The sequence below is a fragment of the Acomys russatus genome, chromosome 32 (assembly GCF_903995435.1).
Source record: "Acomys russatus chromosome 32, mAcoRus1.1, whole genome shotgun sequence".
Taxonomy (NCBI): Eukaryota; Metazoa; Chordata; class Mammalia; order Rodentia; family Muridae; genus Acomys; species Acomys russatus.
In genome coordinates, this window is record NC_067168.1 from 27,805,169 (window position 1) to 27,822,228 (window position 17,060).

Genomic DNA, 17,060 nt, shown 5'->3' on the forward strand with positions numbered 1-17,060 from the left:
TATTTCTAGAAAAAATAAAACACCATAAAGAAAAGACTCTAAAAATGTGAGTGTATATATATATGTATATACAATAAACAAATGTAAAAATTAAAATATTTAAGATACAAATTTCTATATCTAAATATAGTTGCTTCTCTATTGACTATCAGGCTTAATCACATTCAGGCAAAAGAGTTAATATTTGTAAGATTTTATGAACTAATTATTAGTCAGTGGTGTCTAAACTCTCCAGGGCAAGTTCAATTATAAGTCATTCACTCATTCAAATATTTTACCGATTACTACGTGCCAGATGCTGTGTTGGCCATGAAGACAGAGAAGATAATGAAGCTTCTTAGTACTCCCTCTTTGTAGGACAATGGTGAATTGAAAAACAAGACAACTAATCAGTCCAGGATGGACAGAAGTCTCCTCAGTGGCAGACTGAGCTCCATCTTTTAATGATGTAGACAGACGAGTGTGCCTAAGGCCATGAGATGTTTTTCTTTCTTTCTTTTTTTTTGTTGTAGGAAATTATTATTATTTTTCTTTTTTTTATTTAAATTTTTTATTATTAATTTATTCTTGTTACATCTCAATGGTTATCCCATCCCTTTGTATCCTCCCATTCTTCCCTCCCTCCCATTTTCCCCTTATTCCCCTCCCCTATGACTGTTCCTGAGGGGGATTACCTTCCCTTGTATATGCTCATAGGGTATCAAGTCTCTTCTCAGTAACCTGCTGTCCTTCCTCTGAGTGCCACCAGGTCTCCCCCTCCAGGGGACATGGTCAAATGTGAGGCACCAGAGTACGTGAGAAAGTCATATCCCACTCTCCACTCAAGTGTGGAGACTGTTCTGACTGTTGGCTAGATCTGGGTAGGGGTTTAAAGTTTACCGCCTGTATTGTCCTTGGCTGGTGCCTTAGTTTGAGCGGGACCCCGAGATGTTTTTCTTGCAGAAGGAATCTGTTGTACTTTTTGATTGTACTTTTATATGCTGGACCAAATTCATACGCAGAACGAAGGGAGTCCTGTTCTTTACAAATGGTATTTTGATAGATACTAGAGTTTGTCTGTGTTATATCTGTGGCCCTTCTTTTAAGAACAATGTTGCATTATGTTCATTTGGATAAATTGTGATTTGACAATTGATTTAAATAAAATATTTGCTTCCCTTAAAAAAGAAAAGCAAAACAAGAAATATTTACATATTTCATTTACTTCTTGTATATTTCTGAAATTTTAAGGTCAGAACAACGGTTAAAAGTCCAAATGCTGGTGAGGTGTGGTGCTGAATGCCTTTAAACTCAGCACTTTGTGAGGCAGAGGCATGCCTCTGAGTTCTGGGTCAGCTAGACCTACACGATGAAACTACCACCCCCCCGCTCCCCCCACAGAAGGCATGGGACTATAGCTGCTTGGTCTTAGTAAAGACTTGAGCATCTGACGTACAAGGAGTGCACCCTGGAATACAGCACCTAAGAACATTGTTTTTAGAGTGGCCTCTTCTTTATTGGGAAAGATGAAGTATTAGGAAACTTCAGTCCACACATCACCAAGCTCTATGATCTGCTTCCTTTCCTCACCATGACTACCCTGTCTGAAGACACAGGTAGTCCTGTCTGTACTATGTGCTCTGTGAGTGTCCAGGACAACGATCACACCACAGGACATGAGAGACTAACTAGTACTTTCTACTGTGAGGATGACTGGGATTCTTCAGCTGGCAGTTGGAGATCTGGCTGCCAAGACTGGGGTTCCTTTCCTGTGGACCATTTCTCTAGAATAGGCATTCTTGGGTACAGGAGATGATTTTGTGGCTGGCTTCTTTTACCTTACATGGTTTAAGGCCTTGAATATAGCAGCATGTACTAGTACTTTGGTCATTTTTATGGTTAAATAACAGCCCATTGTTTGGACATTTGGGCTGTTTCTACTTTTGGGCTATTATAAAAAAAATATATCGAGAGAGATGCTCTCAAGTTCAGAAAGATTATCTCTCTTGCCCAAAAATGCTTGTTCTAGAGCATGGTTTTCAACCTGTTGGTCATGATCCCTTTAGGTGTCAAATGACCCTTTCACAGGGGTCACCTAAGACCACTGGAAAACAGATACTTACATTACTATTCATAATAGTAGCAATATTACAGTTATGAAGTAGCCAACAAAAGTAATCTATGGTTGGGGGTCACCACACGATGAGGAACTGTATTAAAGGGTCACAGCAACAGGGAAGTTGAGAAGCACTCAAGGAGGAGATATGAAATGACAAGCTCCTTAGTGAGGGCTCTGTGGGTTTCCTGGCAGAGGCATATGCAAGAGAGGATGGCCTTGTTGCTAAGACCCTAAAGATAAAGCATTTCTTTGAGATAGTCTCCTGTATCTCAAGCAAGAAAAAAACCATTCCCTTCCTATGTCATAAAAGACTCTATAGAACCCAGGAGAACAGTACTAAGTTTGGAGGAACAGATATGCACCAAAAGAAGGTAAGTAAGGAAAGGGGAATAAAACTGTATGTGAGTCCCAACACATTCCCTGTCATAGAATTCATCCTGTAAGGCTTAGTCTGAAACTCAGAATTGTTTTAAAAACAATTTTCTAATCTTATAATTCTCTGACCTTCTCCTTTTGGAAAGTAAGACAGTGATATATAACCTTAATTATCTCTGGAAAAGATTCGGCTTTGGGCAATGTATTAAGAATGGGTTGCTTAAAAAAAATGGAAGATTGAGTGAAAAACTAAGTCACTTATTTTGATCTACATATTAATGCCAAACAGTATTGTATGTGCAATGTGCCATGCTAGGGGCTGTGCTTGTGGCTTAGTGGTAGAGTGCTTCCTTAGAATGCACAAGGCCCTGGACTGGAGAAACACACACACACACACACACACACACAAACAAACAAAAAAACAGAAGAAAGAGAACACAAACACACACAAAACCCCTAAGCCAACCAACCAACCAACGCCTCCACCACCAAAATGATGTTTGTTGCTTATAATCAATATGTTATGCCAGAATAAGTCAAGCCTTTATTTTGTACACTTAGCAATTTACAGTCACTCACTAGCCTCAGCTGAAAACGGTTATAGAGAACAAGATACCTAATTAGCCAAGCACTTCCAGTTAGGAAGGCTGTTGGGATGATCCAGGCAGCAAAAACTGTACAAATCTGCATAATAGAAACACAATGCTGCAAGGCCAGGGAATCAGCTTAGGTGTTGAGAATCCACGTGGTGGTGTCAGAAGCAATTGCAGAAAGACAGCAGGGAGTTGGTCAAAAGGATTTTGCTTAGAAGACACCAGAGGAAAGAAGTTCAATAGATGGGAGGAGGTTGTGGTATATCAGCACTACACTGTTGAGGAACCAAAGGAAGCTGGCTGTTTTGGGAAAAATTAAACATTAATTCAACTTGGCCATGGTAGCACACACGTGTCGTTTTAGCTGCCAGGAAGTTGAAGCACCAGCACCACGAGTGTGAGGCCCGTCTGTGCTATGTAAGCTCAAAGCCTGGGCAACTTAGTGAGACCCTATTTCAAAACAAGACAAAGAAAACCCCCACCATCAACAAAGGAACAGAAGGTTTCCATTTCATTGACACTTTAAACAGATGCAGGCAGGCAGGCAGGAAAGAGGTGGAGAGGAGACAATATGGATGTTAAAAAACTTTTTTGGACGGAGGGACTCACTGTGTAGCTCTGGCTGGCCTGGAACTTACTATGTAGACCAGGCTGACCTTGACCTAAGAGAGATCTGCCTTCCACTATGTACAGAGAGCTGGGATTAAAGGTGTGTACCACACATCCAGCCCAAGATTTGTTATTAGGTGTTATTAGGTGTATGGATAATGAGCACATTATCCATAGCTATACCACTGCAAAAAATGTTTTCCCCTCACCCACCAACCACTAACTGCACATGAGTACTCAGGGGATAATGCGATCTTTGGAACCTAGAATGAGCGTTACACTCCCCTGCATCAACACAAGGCTGGAAGTGGTGGTAAGGACTGTACTAATGACAACAAGCACTGCTTGTGAAACAAGAGCTGGTGGAGCTACGAGGGCGGCAAAGCACTGTGGTCTTTAGGAGAAGATCTGTGAGAGGAGACTGCATCCTCACTTTTAGCCTAAAGTCATCATTGTTTTCTGGGACTCTCAGAGGAAATAGAAGGACTCTGATTCATAATTTGCGATTGTTATGAAGTGGGGAAACTTAGGGTACAGAATAAATAAGCTTGTAATCAATAAAGACAATTTTATGTACTTTCTATAGATGGTCATATTAGGAAAGACTTTTGGGAGTTTAAGCCTGGGTGTAATACTAGAATCTTTTGAAGTACTTTGAAAAAATTATATTGATTGATTGACTCATTGGTTTTTCAAGACAGGGTTTCTCTGTGTAGGCCTGGTTGTCCTGGAACTCAGCGATCTGCCTGACTCTGCCTCCCAAGTGCTAGGATTAATGAAAACACTACATTAGTACACAAAGTCCCTAAAAAAGTTGAACCTTGTTAATAAATGCCTCAAATATATATTGGGCCATGCAGGTCAGATTTTGCCAATGTCACACAAACTAGAGTCACTTGATATGAGGGACCTTCAATTGAGAATTGCTTCCATGAGACTGGCTTTTAGGCAAGCGTGTAGGGTGTTTTCTTGATTAATAGGCCCCTTGTGGGCAGTTCGATCCTTGGGCAAGAGCTCCAGGGTTGTATATGAAAGTGGATAGCATGTCAGTAAGCCACATTCTCCTGTGGCCTCTGCTTCAGTGCCTGCCTCTAGGTTCCTGCTTGAGCTCTGTCCCTGGAGTCCCTGGATGATGGATCCTAACATTTAAGATGTAAAAATACCTTTCCTCCCCAGTTGGTTTTAGTTAATGTTTTATTACAGCAACAGAAACCAAACTAGCACATGGGCGCTCACTGAGTGTCTGCTACTGATACAGGTTTTGATTTACAGTGAGTATACAAAACCAATGTGCTAGCTGTAAATAACCTTCACTACTTTCCTGAAATCTGTGCTTGGCAATGTACTGACAATAGTTTCAAATTATAAAACTAATTATTAAAATCAGGTTAAGATTTTGACTTGTACTTCTCTCCTCCATTTTTCCTTCCAGTGCTAGGAATGGACACACTAGACAAGCACTGAACAACTTGCTGAGCCCAACTGTACTTTTTAAATCTAGGCATGCTAAGTTGTCAGACTTCATTAGATTTACAGTTTTGACTCTTTTATTAAAGTTAAATTTAAAAATGTTTATAAAAGGAGGCTAGGGCTTATTTTTTAACCTTTGAGTTATGAGTAACATGCTATTGCCCCATTAAGCTAAAGAGGCCCAAGATGGCTGTGATGCCATCTGCTGGTAGCAATGAAGTAGTACTAAGGTATGACTTAATGGGGCTGGGAAGACAGTCAGTACAGCACCTGCAGTACCCGCGTGAGGACCTGAGCTCAGCTCTTCAGCACCCACATAAAAGCTGGACATGGGACATGGTGGTGTGTCTGCAACACTAGTGCTGCTACTTCGGAGGCAGGGAACTCACTAGCCAGCTAGTCTAGTGAATCAGTGAGCGCTGGGTTCCGTGAGATCTCATCTAAAAAATAAGGTGGCAAGAGATAGAAGATACCAGATGCTGACCTCTGGCTTCCACATGCACATGCACACCCCCAACACACATGCGCACTCTAACACACGCAGACAAACACAGACACACGCTCACAGAGTATTACCTAAGTATGTAAATCTTTTTAGTACTTACTTTTTAATAAAACTATGCCATTATCCTCCACATTAAATATTAAAAAATAGCCTCAGCATAGTAACTTATTCATAATTATTTAACCTTGGCAGACAGTAGCTGGATCACCTCCCTTCTCTGTGGGCTGTTGTTAGTCGTATTTGACTCCCTTGCATACTCATTTGCATTTATCAGCTATTCTTGAACCTACAAAGTTACTTCCTGTCATATAGAGGCTTTATAGAAAAGCATATCCTCAAGTGTCATGTGTTAGCCAGTGACTGTGTGTGAGTGTCATTGTGACAGGTGCGGGGGCTGAGGGAGGGAAGATTAGGGAAAACATCCGTGTTACTCCGGGCAAAAATCTACTTTTGAAAAGTGTCTCTCCTGGGCCGGGCATGGTGGCGCACACTTTTAATCCCAGCACTTGGGAGGCAGAGGCAGGCAGATCACTGAGAGTTCGAGGCCAGTGTGGTCCACAAAGCTAGTTCAGGACAGCCAAGGATACACAGAAACCCTGTCTTGAAAAACCCAAAAAAAAAAAAAAGAAAAAAAAAAAAGGGCCCCTCCTGTCTCGGGTGCTAGAGTTGCTCAACAAAGCAGAAGAGCAGAGCACTGAGCAGCATCAAAGCTTGGCTCTGTAGATTTAGTGTGAAGTCCTATCCAGACAGGAGTCAACAAACTGTCTCTATAAATGCCCATACAGTAAATAAATACTGTAGGCTTAGGGTCTCTGCCACAACTACAGATTAGCAGGTAGAACACAAAAGCAGCCATAGATTATTTAACGAGCAGGTGTGGTTATGGTCCTGGCAGCAGCAGGGTGGATTTAGCCCAAGGGCCTTAAGTGGCTGACCCCTGGTCTATGCCAACATCCACTTTCTGAATATCCTCTTAGGATTTTCTTTTTGGCTTTCTTTCACAACAGCAGCTTGAATTTCATTTTTATCTGGTCAACACATACTGCTGACTCTTGGAAAATTATTTTGAGTACATATTAAAATGTTAATGATATGTAACACTGTCAACTCCATCCTTTTATATATCATCATCAGTGTCATTAACTGCCTACATGGCCATTAATTAAAATGCTTTCAATAACTGGAAGGTTTTCAGCTGTCTAAAACAACAACAACAACAGCAGCAGCAGCAACAATAACAACAATGACATAATTTTCAAATTGTTCTTTAAAGAAATCACAGGCCAACCGCAGTTGCACATTTTTATAATATTAGTACTTAGGGGGACTAAGACATGAGCAGCACAAGTTCTAGACTAGCCTGAAACATACAGCAAGACTGTCTAGAAACAAAAACAAAAAAGGGCTGGGAATGTAGCTTATCAGCAGAGAGCCTGGCTAGCTTATGCAAGAAAACAAACAAATAGACCAATAAAACAGAACAAGAGAAAAACTATGGAAAGCAGTATTGTACGAAAGCATGCAGCAGTAGATAATCTCAGAATAGTAGAAACTTCTGGAAAAAGGAGAAACTAGCAAAGGAGGGGTAAGGGGGCAGGGCTTTTTCTGACATGGACTCTCTTACCTATAAGTTTTACTGTATCTAAGATAATTTTTGAAAGATCAAGATGCTAATGAAAACACTAAACAGTCAGGTCTGGTGGCAGGCCTATAACTACACCTGTCCAGGGAGCTAGTGCAAGAGGATTGCAAGTTCAAGGCCTGCCTGAGCACAGACGGTGCTTAAGATAGACTCTGTCTAGACTAAGAAACAGTAACAAAAATGAATAACCAAATCAAACAGAAACCACCAATGCAAAAATCTGAAACAAATCCCTGAGACCTGACAAGGCTCAGTGGTGGGTGATAAGAGCACTTTTTAAAAATTCACTACACTTTCTATTTGCTAAAAAACAAGAGCTGACAAATTATAGTTCATGGGCTAAATCTGGCTCAGTGTCTGTTTTTGGTTCTAAGATTAGTCTAACATTTTGTCTGTGTGGTATGTGTTGTATATGCGTGTATGTACACATGAGTGAGGGTATGTGTTTCCATGTGAGCATATGTGGAGACCAGAGGAAGATGACAACTGTTTTACTTTATCTTGAGACAGAGGCTCTCACAGACTTTAAGCTCACCATTTTGGCTAGGCTCCCAGGATCTGCTGGTCTGTGACCCACAACATCATGGTTATAGACATGTACTGCCACACCAGACTTTCTCTGTGAGTGCTGGAGATTCAAAATGAGGTTCTCACTGGAGGGGACAGGAGCTCCACAACGGAGCTCCACAAGAAGACCAACACAGCCAACTAACTGGTGCTCAGAGGGGCTTGTGGAGACTGAAGCACCAACCAAGGACTGTCCAGGCCCCCTACAAAGATGTAGCAATGGGCAGCTCAGGCTTCATGTAGGTTCTCTGGAAAGGGGGCGGGGCTCTTTCTGACATGGACTCTCTTACCCAGGCTGGACTGTCTTGCCAGGCCACAGGGGAAGAGAACATGCTCAGTTCTGGTTCTGCTTGATGAGCTGGGGTGGAAGGGGTTTGGGGAAGGGGCTCCCCTTTTCTCAGGAATAGGGAAGGGGGATGAGGAAGAGGGAGGGAGGATGGGACTAGGAGGTGAGGAGGGATGGGGCTACCACCAGGATATAAAGTGAATAAATAAATTTTTAAAAAGTTAAACCAAACCAAACCAAACCAAACCAAACCAAACCAAACCAAAATAAAGGTCCTCATGCTTGTACAGGAAACACTTACCAACTGAACCATCTTTCCAGACCCTAGTTTAACATTTTTAAAGGATTGTTTAAGCGCACACACACAAGATAACAATAATTCCATCACATACAATGCCTAAAATATTTACTGTCTGGCGTTTCATAGCAAAGGGCAGCCAAATTCCTGTCTTAAAGCAATTAATGGGAAGAGGATTAAAAGAGGAAGGACAAGCCACTAACCAAGCAAGGAGATACGGCCTATTGCACAAAGCCATCAAGCAGAGATCTCATAACATTCTACTCTGTTTTTTGATATTGGAACTTTTTAAAAGAATGTTTTAAGATGGTATCTTAAATCACATTCTGATTCCAGTCCACATTTTCAAAAAGACAAAACAAAACGAGAGAAAAAAAAAAAACAAAAACCCAACCAACGAAACAAACAACCCCCGCCCCCCCCCCCCCAAAAAAGAAAAGGGCTGGAGAGATGGCTCAGTGGTTAAGAGCGCCGCCTGCTCTTCCAAAGATCCTGAGTTCAATTCCCAGCAACCACATGGTGGCTCATAGCCATCTGTAATGTGATATGGCGCCCTCTTCTGGCTTGCAGGAGTACATGCAAGCAGAACACTGTATACATGATAATAAATAAATAAATCTTAAAAAAAAAAAAAAAAGAAAGAAAAGAAAACCAACAACAACAAAAACGTAGGAAGGTCATTTAGTGCCTGGCTCTGTGTTAGGTTGAGAATGTCACCAGGGACCTTATGCCAAGATTGGGAGTATTATCCGTACCCACTCTCTGTCTCCTTTTTTCCCATAGGAGACAATATAGGAAGAGATCTTAATAAACATTCAAAATGTGGCATCACAATAAGAGTTTCTGGTTATAGTGGTTGTGAAAAATTATAATAGATTATCAGAGAATGTGGACATTGCTCATTTAGTAGGCAGATTATTGAGAAAATATCCCTAAATGTTTTATATTTAAGTTAGCTTACAATAACTGCAGCTCTTAGGAGATCATTAGCATTTTGAGGTTACAACATAGGTATTTTTGTCCTTTATAACATGTTAAACACATCAGTAGTGTCTTGAATATGAAAATCTTTTATTTTACTTTTGTAACTAATTTATTCAATTTCTCTCCCAGTGATGACCCAATTTAACTAAAGATATTTGTTTTGTTTTGTTTTGTTTTTGTTTTTCGAGACAGGGTTTCTCTGTGTAGTCTTGGCTGTCCCTGGACTCACTTTGTAGACCAGGCTGGCCTTGAACTCACCTCTGCCTCCCGGAATGCTGGGATTAAAGGCCTGTGCCACCAAGCCTGGCTAACTAAAGATATTATTAATAGGGACTTAGAAGCTGTACTTGCTAAAATCACTGACTCTTCATTTGGGTGTACATGACACAACGGATGATTAAGAACATGGTGTTTTATTTTTTTGTACCTATTTCCTTTGCTATCCTAAAATTTGGGTCAGATTTCTCGTTCAACTCTGCACATAAGTATGCAAACCGTTTAAAGACTCTCCATCTGAATCTGCTAATCCTAACCCACCACTCCAAGTTAGAGTAAGTAAGACGAGACTATGGAAGTAGCATCTGGACAGGCATCTCCAGTCTTTGCTCTAAGTTCAAAGGAACTAATTCCATTTTCCTTTTTCTGACTTGTATTCCAGGAAGAAATGATCTGATAGATAAATATCCCATGAGAAGAACTAAACTACCTCCACAGGCAATAACAGCTTTCCTTGTAACCAAAGAGCAGAGCTTACCATCTAAAGATAATGACCAGCCTGACCACGGTTTGCACAAGACTGCCTGCTTTGCTAGGCTCTGCAAACCCTCAGTTATGCAAACCTTTAACCTTTGTCTCTGTTCCCTTTTCTAGAAATTTAAAAGTGCTGCCAGCGCTCTGAAGACACTGCCCCTTTTCTCCTGGCATGGCCACAGTGCTTTTATAACCTCCTTTCCTACCTTCGTCACTATCCCCTTGGATGGATTCGGGAGCAGTGGCTAGAGCAGCTTCCTCGGGCTCTCAGAATTGGGCTTCTTCTCTAAAACTAACATTATCAACACCTGCCAATCAATAAATGAGACCCACAGAGTTCCCATAAATGCTCAGTGAGCAGCTGAGCAAAGTCTTCATTTAATAACTAAGTATGTTCTATATTGTTTTAAATTGTAATGGTTCTGGAAACTAAAAATGTGCACACAGAACAATGGCCATAAATGTGTAGCGGGTAGAATTATTCGCCGGATCACAATTCACCTTTTTGTTCTGTCAAATAATCTCCTTCAGGCCCGTTCCAGTTGGGTATCACATGACAGGCAAGGGCTCTATCGCTGAGCCATCTCCCTAGGTTTTGTCTTCTTGAGACAGGGTCTTTCTAGGGAGTTTGAGTCAGTCTTCAAGTCACTATACAGTCCACACTGGCCTTGAACTCATGGACTTTAAGTCAGTCTTCAAGTCACTATACAGTCCACACTGGCCTTGAACTCAGGGTTCTCCTGCTTTTTTCCTTTCTTGCTTTTTTCCTTTCTTAAAAAAACAATCAAAATGAGTCCAGGACAGCCAGGGTTAGACAGAGAAACTCTGTCTTGGAAACAACAACAACAAATCAATATAATTTTATGTGCATTGGTGTGAGGGTGTCAGATTCCCTGGAAGTGGAGTTAGACAGCTGTGAGCTGCCATGTGGGTGCTCGGAATTAAACCTGGGTCCTCGGGAAGAGCAGCTAGTGCTCTTAACCACTGAGCCATCTCTCTAATCCCCCACTTTTACATTCTTAATTCTGAGATTACAGAGCTGTACCACAATGCTCAGAATAAATGAAGTCATAAAAATTATATATTGGGCTGGATAGATGCCTCAATAATTAAGAATGCATTTCCCCAGAGAGCACAAGTTTAATGCTCAGCATTCATATTGGGCACCTTCCAACTTCCTGTATTCTGACTCCTAGGGAGTCAGTAGCCTTTTCTGACTTCTGCAGGCACTGTACTCACATATCCATACATGTACATTTAAAATTAAAATCTTGCTGGGTGCTGTGGCACAGTCTGTAATCCCAGCACTCAGGGGCAGAGACAAGTAGAATCTATGAGTTCTAGGCCAGCCGAGGCTATATAATGAGGCTTTGCACCAAAAAGAAAAAACTAAAAATCCTTTAAAATATACTTAAAATAAAAATGTATTATTATGTACATGTGCATAATGTGCAGGTGTCAGGAGACAACTTGTGAACTTAGTTCTTTCCTTTTACCATTACATGGGTCCCAGATGTTGAACTAAGCCTGCACAGAAGGTGCCTTGCTTCTCTGAGTCATCTTGCTGGGCCCCAAAAAATTTTTAACAAGGTTAAAATAATATTTATTTTTAATGACAGGGTCTTGTTATGTATCTCTGGTTGTCCTGGAACTCACTATGTAGATCAGGCTGGCCTTGAACTTACAGAGATCCACCTGCCTGCCTCCCAAGTGCTAGGGTGAGCCATTATGCCTGACATTAACTTTATTTTTTAACTTGGCCACATAAGTGCTATCTCTAAAATTCAACTTTCAAAAATTATGTAATGTTGCTCATGCCTTTAATCCCAGTACTCAGGAGGCAGAGGCAAGTGGGTCTCTGTGAGTTTGAGGCCAGCCTGGTCTACAAAGGAAGTCTATAAGTGTATTAATTCTTTTTATATAGAGATAGATACTAAGGCTATGTGACTTTCTTTTTGCTGCAGAACTTAGAAGGAAGATATGGAGTACATGGACAGGACAGATAAAAGCAATCTGTTTGGTTCAAATCCTTTGCTTCTTTTCAACTGAACTGAGATCATTCCTAGCACAGAACTTAAAATGACTAAGAAAAGTAGTTTCTATTTATATATTTTACAAACAATACCTTGTATTTGGAAAATTCTCAGAACTCATGATACTTGGATCTTACCTTGATCACCTCCGGTGTCTGCTGAATCAAAACAACTGAAGTATTATCTTTGGGTTTCTCACCAACAGGGCTCCTACAGACTGATGGGGTGGCCTGGGAGGAAGTTGTCAAGGTTTCCTGTAGAATTTGCATCATTTCCTTTTCTTGTGATAGGCTCCCTCTGCCTGACTTGCATTCAACTAGTTCTTGAGCAAAGTCTTCAATGCTTTCCAGAATTCGAAGTAAGAGGGCTCGGTCTTCTTCCTCTATTTTGTGTCCATTGTTTTCAATAATCTTTGTAAGACAAGAAGGTGCGACTTTTTCAGTAGGTGAAGAGACTACAGGTTTAGGTTCAAGATCTGCATGGGTCTGACCAGTCACATGACTATGACTATTTAGAGAGCTGATGCTTTTACTCTTGGCCAGAGGTTCCCCTAGAGAGGTCTCCATCTTCTGTGAAAATGATTCCAAATCCATTAACAGTTTGTCTATCTCTTCTTGACTGTTAGGATTCAGAACGTGTCTCTGGTTTCCTAGTTCTATGGTGGGAACTTCTAATTTAGATTCTTCCTTAGGTAGATGAACCATCATCGGCTTTTCAAATATCTTACCAATTTCATTTTGCACTGAGGCAGGACACTTTTTAAGAAGAGTGTCATGGTCTGAAAATTCTTTATGTTCATTTATCTTTAATGGTTCTTGACCTTGTCCGTTCTCTGCTTTTTGCCCTTTATCTAATGATGACTTCTTTCCATCTGACTCTTCTTCAATATAAAGAGTTTCGATCAAGTCACCAGAAGAAACACTCTCTAAATGATTCCTGGTTAATGATGGTGGCTGAAGCGGCACATGTTTTGGAGTTCCAGAATCTTTTACCTCCAAGCTACACAAGGAATTTGTGTTGCTTGGAGTGGCTTTAACAGTGCCTGTTTGTTTAAAATTATGCTTTTCATCTTGTAATTCAACAGTCTGAAACTGTCCAGAATCAAGGGCCGAGAGGTGGACAATGTCCTCATATTTGGGGGGCTGTTCAGTCCCATATAATGGGGAGAATGGAGTCAGTTGTAAGTTAGGTATATTATTGACAAATTCTGTTAAATCTATGGTCTCGTTATTCCCAGACTGCATAAATTCGAATGGTAACTTTCTCAGGTAGTATGCTAACCTGGTCATTACATTCATATAGACAGTTTCAGAGTTAGGAACTGCATCACTGCCACTTCCTTCATTGATGCTACTGCCTGACTTTTTCTTTATGCATTGTTTAATGATGTCTGTACATTTTTTCAAATCTTCAGAGCATTTCAGTAAGATGTCCAAGCACATTTTTATGTCTGTCCCAGGAGAAAAATGATCTATTTTATGTTTTTCCAAAATCTGAGTAACTAGGTCTTCTTCAGAAAAGTTCTGAGAAAACATGGAAGTCAGATTTGCATCAAATGAATTTCTGTGAGATAAAGATTTTTCCTCAACTGAGGAACTCCGGAGTAAGCCAAAGGATGGAGAGGTCCCATCATTATTATAATGGCCACAGAGTAAGTCAAAATCAACTGACCTCCTATTAAATGAGTCAGATTTAACTTTCCTTCCTTTTTTATAAGCTGCATGGTTTGAGTTTCTGAGTCTTTCAAGGGAAAATTCCTTTATTTTCCCACTGGCAAAGCTGATTGCTTCTCCAGCAATATCCTTTACGTTACAGGTATTTTGAAATGTAGATGCTCTCTTGGCCCTGGGTATGCCTGTGAGGGCTTGATGAGGATAGTCTTCAGCTGAGGAAAGCCCATTTTCATGGGGCAAAAACACAGAGTTCAGATCCGCATCTTTGAACTGAGACACAGGGATATGCAAGAGGTCTGCACAAACACTATGATGCACCACAATGCAGTCTATTCCATGTGTGAAGGTATGGCAGGTTCCAGTGCAATAATGTATGGCTTGTTCAAATCGCCGGTCTATCACCACACTGCTATAATGGTTCACAGTGCTAACCACAAGTCTGTAAGTTGCTGCCATAATATCAAACTCACTCAATGGTAGGACTTGGAACTTTATAGAATTTGCTTCAAGAAAAATTTCCTAAATGATACTTCACTGAAAAAAATATTTAATGACAATGTTCAGTGGTTTCTTGCAAAATATAGTAACCCTTTTCATGAAGGAAAATCTTTAAATTTGAGGTTTGGTAACTGTCAATACACAGTAGCTGCTGCACATGTATGCTTAATAACTTAAATAGTGTACATTTTAGTTTTATTTAGTAACATGATACTATAGGATTATTTTATGGAAGAATATATTCTTTTAATTCTCCAGTGGTTCTATAATATGAAGATTTGTTGCCATAAACTGTCGTATAAATCTTAGTTGGTGGTACAGGAGTACTGTGATAATTGAGTCCTCCAAAGCCTTAAGTGATCCATTTTTCTGTAAGCGACAGAGAAACCTAGAATAAAAGAAGAAAATAATTAAGCACATGTAGTTAATCAATGATCTCTAGTCTCCATCATGTCACTGGTTGCTGAGATCTAATATAGTCCTTGTTTTGTTATATTCTACACTCAGTACTTCAAGCAGTCTGTCTTTTCATATGTGCCCAAATGAGATTCCCATATTCCTCTTCTTGCCTTCTTATATGACAGTCACATGCTTATATCTAGACAGTGTTCTCATCCTCATGGCTCTCCTCATGGATCAAGAATGTGCTTCTGCTCTCATGGTATAATTGGGCACTAGCCCAAAAGGCACAGCCCATGAACGTCTTCATTTACCAGGAGATTGGGACAGATGTGAGGACATCCTACTAAGACTCTAGGTAAGAGAAATACATGAGATGGGGAAATGGAAGGATCCAGAGGGTCTTAGAAACCTATAAGAACAACATCGTGATGGGTGGATTGGGGCCCAGGGGGCTCTGCTCAAACTATTGTACTAACCAAAGTCAATACAATAGTAAACATCAGACCCCTACTCTGATCTAGCCAATGGACAGGACAGTTATGTGGAGAGCAGGAATTGACTCTGACACGAACTCTGGTGCTCCATATTTGACCACCTCCCCTTGGTGGGGAGGCCTGACTGCACTCAAAGAAAGAATAAGCAGGCTACCAAGATGAGACTTGATAGCCTGGGCCATATAGTGGGGGAGGAGGTCCCCCTCGGTCATAGACCTAGGGGAAGGGAATAGGGTGAAAGCGGGAGGGAGGGAGGATTGGGAGGACACAATTGATGGGATAACAATTGAGTTCTAAACTAAATAAATTAATAAAATTAAAAAAAAAAAAAAAAAGAATGGTCTTCTGGCCAGGCAGTGGTGGCACACACCTTTAATTCCAGTACTTGGGAGGCAAAGGCACGTGAATCCTCTGAGTATGAGGCCAGCTTGGTCTATAGAGTAAGTTCCAGGACAGCTAGGGCTACACAGAAAAACTCTGCCTTGAAAATCAAAAAATGAAACAAAACAAAAACAAAAAAAGGAACAGTCTTCTGATATTTCTAAGCCACCTATTCCTGTGTTTTCTACTACTCCCCTGCACCTACCTTCTGCTTCTATCAACCAAGTCTCTCCTCAAAGACTGCCAAAACTTGGGGCCTGTTCCTAATTTTGAAAGTTCCTCTATAGTTGGAAATTATTCTCCTATCACCTTATCTGTTTTTACAGAAAAAATAACCTTTACTACTGCTCTCGATTCCTTTTAATGTTTTTGTTTTTGGAGACAGAGTCTTTCTGTGTAGCCTTGGCTGTCCTGGACTCGCTTTGTAGACCAGGCTGGCCTCCAACTCACAGAGATCTGCCTGCCTCTGCCTCCCGAGTGCTGGGATTAAAGGTGTGCACCGCCATGTCTGACTTGATTCCTTATTTTTAGAGCCTGCTTCATGTACATCTCTTTCTCTCTTTTTACCATATGCATAAGATTTCTTTTATTATCCTTACTTTAAAAACAGCTTGTAAAATCTGTAATAGTTTCCAAACATGCTCTGTCAGTGCATCCATTTAATCAGAAGAAACAGAATGCTTACTATGACTTTTGCTCTTTTTAAGTGCTAGGGATCACAACAATGAACAAAGAAATGGCCTTGCCCTTACTGAGGCGAAAATCTAATTGGGAAAAAGAGTAACATGTAAGTAAACATATAATCCACTAGGTATGTATTATTGAGAAAAATGAAGCGGGGTAAGGATTCAGGAAAAATATGAAGGTGTTCAATTAAAAAGAAGTCAGAGGCAACTTTATTGACATCTGAACAAAGACCTTGTAAAAAAGAGAGGGAAAAGGCCAAACAGTTATTATCAGGTAAATCATATCAGGCAGATACATCTTTTTTTGTTTTCTTTTCTTTTTTGTTTGAGACAGGGTTTCTCTGTGTAGCCTTGGCTGTCCTGGACTTGCTTTGTAGCCAGGCTGGCCTCGAACTTACAGCGATCCACTTGCCTCTGCCTCCCGAGTGCTGGGATTAAAGGCGTGCGCCACCACTGCCCGGCCCAGACAGATAAACCTTAAGCGCAAAGGTCCCGAGGTGGGGACGCACTTGATTTACTGCAAGGATAAGGAGACGGATTGGCTGGGGCAAAGAAAGCAAGACTAGTATAGGAGATAAGGTCACACAGGTGAGGTGAAGCCTTGTCATGCATGATACAGGTCTCTATACTGGAACTGAATTTAACACTGATGAACAGTGAGTAGAGAAAAGACCCAAAGAGAGGCATATTTTAAATTGGTGATTTTGGATGTTGCT

At 40.7% G+C, this 17,060-nt stretch overlaps 1 protein-coding gene across 1 annotated transcript in view; it reads right to left on the reverse strand.

Moving 5' to 3' along the window:
* Ppp2r3a (protein phosphatase 2 regulatory subunit B''alpha) overlaps positions 1 to 14,769 on the reverse strand; it is an 89,044-nt gene extending 74,275 nt beyond the window's left edge. Inside the window, exon 1 of the mRNA XM_051140636.1 lies at positions 12,348 to 14,769. Coding sequence (XP_050996593.1) covers positions 12,348 to 14,339 — 1,992 coding nt within the window. The 5' untranslated portion in view covers positions 14,340 to 14,769. The remainder of the gene's footprint in view (positions 1 to 12,347) is intronic.
* Between the last annotated feature and the right edge of the window lie 2,291 nt (positions 14,770 to 17,060).